The 10,339-nt window shown below is 36.5% G+C and overlaps 1 protein-coding gene across 1 annotated transcript in view; it reads left to right on the forward strand.

The window, feature by feature from the left end:
* Positions 1–208: 208 nt before the first annotated feature.
* Positions 209–10,339, forward strand: part of LOC101987480 (vomeronasal type-2 receptor 116-like) — a gene marked incomplete at its 3' end in the record, with an annotated part of 24,296 nt that continues 14,165 nt past the window's right edge. The window contains exon 1 of the mRNA XM_005370381.1: positions 209–411. Within this exon, the coding sequence (XP_005370438.1) occupies positions 209–411 (203 nt within the window). The remainder of the gene's footprint in view (positions 412–10,339) is intronic.

Here is a 10,339-nt window from a genome sequence, read left to right on the forward strand (position 1 = left end):
TGGACCCCAGATGTGATCCTCCAAGGAAGAATGTTTTTCAGGATCTATCAGGGGAATATTAGAAATCTGAGTAGAAGGAGCTTTGGGAATGAGAGTGGTTCAAGTAAAATTGGAATTTACATAACAGGCACAGATACATGGGATATATATATACACCCACTGGCTCTGAAAATTCAAACTCTACAGAGTTTGACTTTATAGATACTCCATGATGTTCCCTCTGCTTTTTATGTTTCAGGCTCTGCAGTATTCCAGTTCTGTCTACTCCTTTGACCATTCTCACTGTTCTACAAAGACAGGAGTCAGTGTGTACAAGGGTGGGGATATGGTGGTTGCTGCATTTTTCCCACTGCACACTATTGTATATGATTCCATCACTGAAGATGTAAGCAGTAACAGCCTCTATCATCAGTAAGTTCATTTTTTCGTTTCTTCATTTTTTGTCTTATTTTCAAATAGATAATGCCTAGAAATACTCTGTGTGCACACATCAGTGCTGCCTACATCTTCCATATTACTCCTTCTACTCCATATCCCAATAACTATTTCTAATTTATTTCTATTTACTAGTTTCTTAGCTTCAAAGAGAACAAAATTATTCTAGTTTTCTTCATTCTAGCTTCTCCTTTCTGAGACTCAATTCTCTCCTTATTATTAAAACATTCCTAACCCTCTTTCAGACTGTGTTGTCACTGAATTATACCCACTATTATTATCTACAATCACAATACCATCCTTTGGCATGGAATATCTCTAATGAGTATAAGGAACATTCTTTTTCTGGGTAGTAAAAGATCTGGTTAACTCTTCCCTTTATTAGAATGAAGTGTTCTTCATCATCTCTTCTGATTAGTTTTAGTTTGAAGTCTTTTTGGTCAGATACTAGTTTAGCAATGCCTGTTTCCTACTTGGTCCCTTTTATTGGAGTATTTTGTCTATTACTTTAAGCTGGTAAATATCTTTAAAACAAGATGTGTCTCTTGGTAATCAAAGATAGATGGACTTTGTTTTTTGATCTGTCAGGTCAATCTGTGTGTTTTAATTGGAGAATTGAATCTATTGGTATTTGATGTTATTGTTTTGTTATTGAAAATAGATTTTTTATTCAATATATTCTAATTATTGTTTTGCCTTCCCCTACTCCAAGCCCCCCCCCACTGTCCCACCTATCCAAATTCATACCTTTCCTTCTATTTTTAATTGGAAAACAAAACAATAATATTATTATAAAATAATAGTATAATATCTTTAAAACCCAATAGAAAAAAAAACAGAGTCAAAAGAGTCAAAGACAAAGTATAAGAAACATTTACAGACATAGAGACACACTTTCACCCACAAAGAAAACCCATATAAACAAAATTGGAAATTAATATATGTGTGTATACATATATGTATATATTTATGTATCAATGGGTGATAAATATATGCATACATATGTATGTATGCATATATGTATGTATCAATGTGTGAAGATAGAGAGACAGAGAGATGGATGGATGGACAGACAGATAGGAACAGAGTATTCTTTAAGTGGAAAATGCCCAGATAATGCATTACAAAACAAAAAATTCTCCAAAAATATTATGGGATTCATGTTGTGTTGGTCATCTTCTGCTGGACATGAGACCTGCTCTTAAGTGTGGACTGTATACCCAATGAGACTCCATTGGGAAAAAAAACTGATTTTTTTCCTTTGTAATGGTTATCAACTGGAGAAAGCCTTTGGATTAGGGAATGGGACTTGTGTTTACTTTGCCTTTCAGTGCTAAGACCTTATCTGGCTTAGACATGTGCATGCCCTGTGAATGCTGCCAGACTATGTGAATTCATATGTGTGTCATTCCTGATGTGTCTACATGTCCTTGTTTTGTTGGTATCCTCCATGCCTTCTAGATCTTAAAATCTTCCTGCCTCCCCTTCCATAGGATTTCCTGAGTCCTGTGGAGATGTATTTGAGGGAGACATCTCATTTATGACTGAAAGTTAAAAGAACACTTTCTCTGCATATTTTCCAATTTTAGGTACATGGTATCTATATCTGTTTCAGTTTCCTATGGATAAAAGCTTCTGTGATGATGGCTAAACAAGACACTGATCTAAGAGTACAATAAAATGTCACTGGGAGTTATTTTATTGCTGTTCTTTTAGTGGAACAGTAATATTTGGTTCTCATGTAGGTCGCTGGACTATCTAATCTCAGGTTATTGGCCACCCAAGCAGCATTGGTTGGACTCTATCTCACGGGGTGGGTCTTAAGTCTAACCTGATATTGGTTGGTTACTTCCAAAAGCATTATGCTACTATTGTACCAGCATATATTGAAAGCAGGTCACAATCATATATGGGAGAGTTTACAGTTGGGTTGCTATTTATCTTTAGCTTCTAATAGAGAAAGGCAATTCCTATATGATGGCCAATTCCTGGCTTTATGCCATGCAGCAGCTCTGACTGCTTGGGACAGAACTACAGAAGAAAGAAGATTGAGTAATTTACTAAGGTCATACAGGACCCAAAAGAAACCTTCACTAATTTCATACAAGATTGATTTCAGTGGTAAAGAAAATGATACCAAAATCAGAAGTTAGACAAATGATAATTGAATCTCTGGCTTTGGAACATGCTAATTCTTAATGCAAAGGATAATTATGCCTTTAAAGGTAAGATCAAAACACTTGGGGAAATGGGTCTGAGAAATAATCCATATTAAATCTCATGACCATGATGATGCTTGGATAGGAGAGGTGATTTCCAGAGTTTTGACGAAAAATCTAAGTGTCAAGTGTTTCAATTGTGGCAAGCAAGGCAACATTAAAGTGGACTGAAAACAGGGTGTTAGTATAAATGATGTTATTTTCTAAGCATAATTCAAACAGAATGTCCCTCCCTTCTGGATTATGCAGAAGGTGTGGCAAAGGCAGGCATTGTACTAATGACATCTAAGGTAACCCTTTGCTGTGAGGAAATTCCTTGAAGGGCATCTCACATGGCCCCAAGCCAAGCTCAGTTCAGTTGTTTTCTGTTATCATAGAGGAAATTTCTTTCCAAAGAATTAAAGAACCTGGTGCCTATTGTAAAAAACCATACTTCTCTGGATGATAGACTAGCTATAGAAGAGAAAATAAATAATTCAGGAAAAACCATAAAGCAAGTATTTTGGCAAACTTCCAAACTTTATATGAACAAAGACCAAATTAAATTACAAATAAATGATATTATCATTGAAGGTCTGGAAGACAAAGGTGTGAATGTAACGATATATGTAACAGAATCTTGGCATCAAAATTGACCTCTTCAAGAGGTAAATGCATTTGAGGATTGGAGCTTTATCTCAGGTAAAACAGAGCATGAGAAGGGTCAAATGCATACGGCCACAAAGACAGATTGGAAAATCAAAACCATATGTTGCTAACATAGCAATGAATTTGTAGGGGTGTGATTTGTTATAGCAATGAAATACTCATATTAACATTTCCCCAATCTTAGAAACAAGCAATATATTAACTTATGATTCTGGGAAAAAATATTAGAAGGTATTGTAAAGAGAAGTCACCTATGATTCACATTGTACAAGAACAGGGGTCAACAGCTGCTGATCTTCTAAAGTCATCAACATCCCTGTTTTTAAAATGGTTGAAAAACCTGTATGGGTTGTTCAATGACCTTTGACAACAGGAAAACTGCAGGCCTTAGAACAGCTGGAAAAGGAGAAGCTAAATGCTCAGCCTATTGAAGAACCAACCAGCCGTAATTCTGTATTTGTTGTTAAAAAGAAATGTGGAGAATGGAGAATGGTAACAGATCTAAGAACTGTTAATAAGGTAATTCAGTCAATGGGCTCTCTATGGTCTAGAATTCCTTTGCCTTCTTTATTGCCTAAAGGATGACCTCTTACAATTATTGATTTAAAAGGCTGAATCTTCACTATACCTTTACAAGAAGAAGACAGAGAAAAATTTGCTTAATGGTGTCTACTTATAATAATTCTCAGCATGTTAGGGAATATTAATGAAAGATTCTCCCACAGGGAATGTTAAATAGCCTTACCCTGTGCCTATAATTTGTACATCAACCATTTAAAATGATACACAACAATTTCCTCAATTTATACTTTACCATTACATAGATGCATTTTATTATCTGATTCAAATGTAAATACTTTAGAATGTTGGTAAAAGTAAAAATTATTTTTCCTTGTTGGGATTACAGTTTTTCCTGAAAAAAAATACAAAGAGGAGATTCTTTTAGATATTTAGGTTATAAAATAGGTTTATGAAATATTAGGCCATAAAAGTTATAAAATAGGAGTGATCAATTGCAGATTCTTTTTTTGGTATTCAAAATAGTCATATATTTTATTTAAAAACATATAATTTTTACTATTCATGTAATTCTTTTCAAATTTTTAGATATAATTAATAAATTAATTATATGTACCTAAGGGGAATACTATGATTTTTTTACAAAATTTATTAAATTTTTAAAAAATACCAATCCAAGTTCCCCCTCTCTTCCCTCCTCCCATTCCCTCAATACACCCTCCTCTCACTGTATCCCCTCCAATCCTCAGGGAGGGTAAGGCACATTGCTTTGGGGAAGGTCCAAGGCCCTCCCTACTATATCTAGGCTGAACAAAGTATCCATTCAAAGAGAATAGGTTCCCCAAAAGCCAGTACATCCGGTAGGGATAAATCCTGGCCACTACCAGTGGCCCCTCAGTCTGCTCCAGCCATGCAACTGTCAACCACATTCAGATGGACAAGTTTGGTCCCATGCTTGTTCCTTCCCAGTCCAGCTGGAGTTTGTGAGCTCCAATTACATCAGATAGACTGCTTCAGTGGGTGTACCCATCATGATCTTGACCTCTTTGCTCATATTCTCATTCCTCTCAATCTTCACCTGGAATTTGGCAGCTCAGTCCAGTGCTCCGATGCGGGTCTCTGCCTCTGTTTCCATCAGTTGCTGGATGAAGATTCTATGGTGATATATAAGATATTTATCAGTCTGACTACAGGGCTAATGAAGATCAGTCCCCCTCTCCTCTATTGCTTAGGGTCTTAGCTGGAGTCAGCCTTGAGGATTCCTGTGAATTTCTCTAGAACCAGGTTCCTGCTAACCCTATAATGGCTCCCTCAATCAAAATATCTCTTTCCTTGCTCTCATCTGTGTCTTTCCTCCATCTTGACTATCCCTTTCCCACAAGTTCTCTTTAACACTCCTCTCCTCCTCTTCCCTTTTTACCTTCCCTTCTCCCCCCGTCCCCATGCTCCCAATTTTGTCAGGCAAACTTATCTATTTCCAATTTTCAGGTGGGTCTATATATGTTTTTCTTTGGGTTCACCTTATTACTTAGCGTTTCTAGGATCATGAACTATATGCTTAATGTCCATTGTTTATAGCTAGCATCCACTTTTTAGTGAGTACATACCATATTCTTATTTTTGGGTCTGGGTTTCCTCACTCAGGATAGTGTTTTTTAATTCCATCCATTTACATACAAAATTTAAGATGACATTGGTTTTTTGTTTGTTTTATCATTTTTTAAAAATAATTATTTATTATGTGTACAATATTCTGTCTGTGTGTGTGCCTACAGTCCAGAAGAGGGCACCAGACCTTATTACAGATGGTTGTGAGTCACCATTTGGTTGCTGGGAATTGAACTCAGGACCTTTGGAAGAGCAGGCAATGCTCCTAACTGCTGATCCATCTCTCTAGCCCCAATGACATTGTTTTTTTTACTGCTGTATAGTATTCTAATGTGTAGATGTGCTACATTTATTTATCCTTTCTTCAGTTGGGGGGCATCTAGGTTGTTTCCAGTTTCTGACTATTACAAATAATGCTGCTATGGACATAGTTGAACAAATGCTTTTATAATATGATTGAGCATCTTTTGTGTATATGCACAAGAGTGGTATTGCTGGATCCTTAGGTAGATTGATTCCCAATTTTCTGAGAAACTGCCATATTGATTTCTAAAGTGGTTGTACAAGGTTGTCTTCCCAATAGCAATGGAGGAGTGTTCCCCTTACTCCATATCCTCTCCAGCATAAGCTATCATTGGTGTTTTTGATCTTAGCCTTTCTGACAGATGTAAGATGGTATCTCAGAGTTGTTTTGATTTGCATTTCCCTGATGACTAAGGATGTTGAACATTTCCTTAAGTATCTTTTGGCCATTTAATATTCTTCTGTTGAGGAATCTCTCTTTAGTTCTATACCCCATTTTTAATTGGGTTATTTAGAATTTTAATGTCTAATTTCTTGAGTTCTTTATATATTTTGGAGATCAATCCTTTCTCTGATATGGGGTTGGTGAAGCTCTTTTCCCATTCAGCAGGCTGTCTTTTTATCTTATTGATTATGTTCTTTGCTTTGTAGAGCTTATCAGTTTTAGGAGGTCCCATTTATTTATTGTTGCTCTCAGTGTCTGTGCTACTGGGGTTATATTTAGGAATCGGTCTCTTGTGCCCATGTATTAAAGGCTATTCCTTTGGCTTTTATAGACAGTCATCAGGGAGTTTCCTGTGGGTAGGCTCCCCGAAAACCCAAACCCATCCAGGAGCCCTTACAAACTACTAGCCCCATCCTGCCCCCAAACCCAGCTATCCTCCTACAGACTCTTATGACCTGCAAGCATTGCTAGGAGATACTTCCTATCTATGGCCCATTATTGAAATGAAGCCTGATGAACTGAGTAATTTGTTCAAAACCTTAGAGAGTTTAAGAACTTAAATAGTCCTAGGAAATTATCAGCTGAAGCTGAGAAAGAATTGGCTTTGGTGGGAAAGAAAGTATAGAATATGCATGTGGATCATGTGAATCCAAAGCTTAACTGTATTCTGATCAGTTACCCTCAAAGAATTCCCCAAAAGGAATTTGAGTGCAGAGGGAAGATATTACCTTAGAGTTGATCTTTTTTTAACCACCTAAACAGAGTAAAAAAAAATAACTTATGTGGAAAAGGTCTCTGAATTTATTCTAGAAGGAAAATTGAGACTTTGTCAGTTAAGGGAATAGACCCAGAAGAAATTACAGTACCTTTTGTCAATGATGAAATTGACAAATTATGGATAGAAAGTGAACATTGATAAAGAACATACAGTAATTTTGAGGGAGAAATTAACAACAATTATCCCAAAAGCAAGAGTATTCAATTTATAAAGAAAGCTAGTTGGATCATTCCTCACATTGTAAGGGAAATACCAATATCAGGAACCCATACATTCTACACTGTTGCAAATAAAACAGGGAAGGCAGGTTACAGATCAGAAAATTTAGCCCAAATTTGGATGCTCAACTTACTGAACCTGGATGGAGGTGGGCGGTCCTTGGACTTCCCACAGGTCAGGGAGCCCTGATTGCTCTACGGGCTGATGGGGGAGAGGGACTTGATCGGGGGGGGGGGGGGGAAATGGGGGGCGGTGGCGGGGAGGAGGCGGAAATCCTCAATAAATAAATAAATTAATTAATTAAATTTCAGCTAAAAGAAAAAAGAAAATTTAGCCCAATGGTGGTGGTACACACCTTTTATTTCAGCACTTGGGCAGAAGAAGTAGAAGGATTTCCTTGAGTTTGAGGCCAACATGGTCTGCAAGAGGTAGTTCCAGGATAGGCTCCAAAGCTACAGAGAAAACCTGTCTGAAAAACAAAACAAAAAAATCAGAAAATTTAAATAGGGTGGATCAAAGACCTTACGATTCTTTCCAAAAGTCAGGAGTATATGATATTCTCATGATTCTAAGAGATTTTAAAGACCCTCTCGCCATAGTTACCAATTCACAATATGCTGAAAGAGTTGTTTTGCGGATTGAAATCATTGAGTTTATACCAGATGATACAGAATTGGCTTTATTAATCATTCAGTTACAAGATATAATCAGGAATAGGAATCATCCCAAATACAAAACACACATCCAATCCCATACAGGTTTGCCAGGTTCTTTAACAAAAGGAAATGGAGAAATAGATCAATTATTGAAAGGAAATACGCTGAAAGACTGAGAATTTCATAAAAAACATCATGTCAATAGTAAAGATTTAAAAACACTTTTCCATCATATGCCAACTAATGCACGAAACAATTCCATACCAATTAGGATTTAAAGGGGTATTTATTTGAGGGGTAAAACTCACAAAACACCAACCATCAGGAAAGAAACCTAGTCGCTGGAGCAGGAGCCAGAACCAAGAGAGCAAGCCGAGGCTTGCTGCTCTTTTTTAAAGATAAATAGACCATGCCCCAGTGGGATGGTATTTCAGAAGCTATTGGCTGAAGGAACGGAAGGGGCTCCCGCAGCACAGTGGGCTCATACTTCAGGGGCTATTGGCTGAAGGAGCCGAAGGTCCTCCCACAGCAGCCAATAAGGCAAGGAAATATCCTACTTGTTTTTTATACAACCAAATACCACTACCTGTAGAAAGTAAACCAAAGGATACTCAAAGGAATGGAATCTGGCAGATGGATGTGCTCCATTTTGTATAATTGTGAAAATTAAAATATGCACACTATATCAGTGATACCTAGTCAGTATTTCAATGGGCAATTGCTCTGAGTTTAGAGAAGGCGGATTCAGGATTCATACATTTTTTAGAAATTATGGCCATAATGGATATACCTGTACAAATTAAGGTGAACAATGCTCCAGAATATATCTCTAAGAAAATTAAACAGTGTTTTGCTTATGATAATATGAAGCACATTTCAGATATACCACACAATCTGATACGGCAAGTAGTTATTGAAAGATCAAGTTGAACTCTAAAGGATGTGTTAAATAAACCATAACGGGTAATAAAGACCCCCGGAAATAGATTGCACAATGCTTTATTAACTTTGAATTTTCTAAATAAGAAAGGAGCACCCGCAGAGAGACATTGGATAATAGAAAAACCTATGGAATTAAATCAGCCAGGATATTTTAAAGATGTGTTGACCTTAGAATGGAAATCGGGACATGGGGGTTGGTTTTGCTTTTTATTCTATAGGGGATGAAAATTTATGGATACTATCGAAATTGATAGCTATTCAAGATGAACAAGAGAGATCTCTTAATTAGAAGAGATGATAATTCATCAAACAGCATGGCCATTTAATCTAAACTAACCTACAAAACTAATATACGTTTGTTTTTTTTTTTTATTTGATCAGATGTAACTTGCCAAAAGGGAACCTCTCCAAAGTTAGGGTTGGAATAGGGTTTTCTTTTGTCTTTCCAGGAAAATAAAAACAATTATTTTTAGGAATTTAAAGACCTTTGTACAAAAAGAAAATCCAAAGTAGAAGGGACTATTAGGAAAAATTACCAAGGAAAGGAATATTCTGACTTAATGCAATCTCTGAAGTCTCCAAAAGGAGGATGGGGTTCCATATCCACAAATTCCACGAGGACTATTATAGCATCACTAAGTTGAAAAACACCACCTAAAGATTGACTTTGGACTAAAAACTGCTCAGAACAATGTCAAGGTAGTTAGCAGAGATGATCTAGCCTCACAGACTACTTTAGCTAAGACTGGAGAAAAGCCCTGCACTTTCCATTACACAGAGATTGGATAACAAATGATACAGCTACCTCTTCCAGGACTTGATAATTAACCCAAATTTTTCCTTTCAGGATCCACTAAAGATCCCATCACTCCTAGACAATAGGAAGTAAATTTAAGACCACAACACCCATATTTCCAAAATGTAGGGTGGATGGATTTTGGTCTTCCATTGAATTATGGATATTTGTCATTGTTTAGGCAGATTGGTTACAAGTTATTATTGGTTTACAATAGTCAGGAAAAAAGCTAAACAAAGGATATTAGATTCAGGGTTCTTGTTTTGGAAAAAAAAAGGAGATACAGATATGGTAGGCTAAAAGGGTAGATTATTGAATCTACTCTAAAATGACTTAAATTGTCCCAGAATTATTTAGCTGTAACAAATATTTCTTCAATATCAATAAATATTCAAGAGAATTCATTTGACTATAATAAATGTGACAAAACTTTCAGTAGGGGTTCATCTGTCATAATCAGAATGTCAGATGACAATTTGTGTTTATTCAAATTGGAAAATCATCATAGCTACACCAGATGAGACTGAAAAGGCACAAATGGTAAAATCTGCCATTGTGCTTCAGACTTTACACAACATCAAAGTATTGGACAGAAAATTTTTGTATGTGTAAATGTTCATATTTAGTTCTAGTCTTTCAGTGTAGATTAAATTAATTAGGAAAAGAGAGGGAGAGGGAGGGAGGGAAGGAAAGAGTGAGGGAGAGATGGAGAGAGAGAAAGAGAGAGATGGAGAGAGAGAGATGGAGAGAGAGAGAGAGAGAGAGAGAGAG

This window comes from Microtus ochrogaster, unplaced genomic scaffold (genome assembly GCF_000317375.1).
Source record: "Microtus ochrogaster isolate Prairie Vole_2 unplaced genomic scaffold, MicOch1.0 UNK77, whole genome shotgun sequence".
Lineage (NCBI taxonomy): Eukaryota > Metazoa > Chordata > Mammalia > Rodentia > Cricetidae > Microtus > Microtus ochrogaster.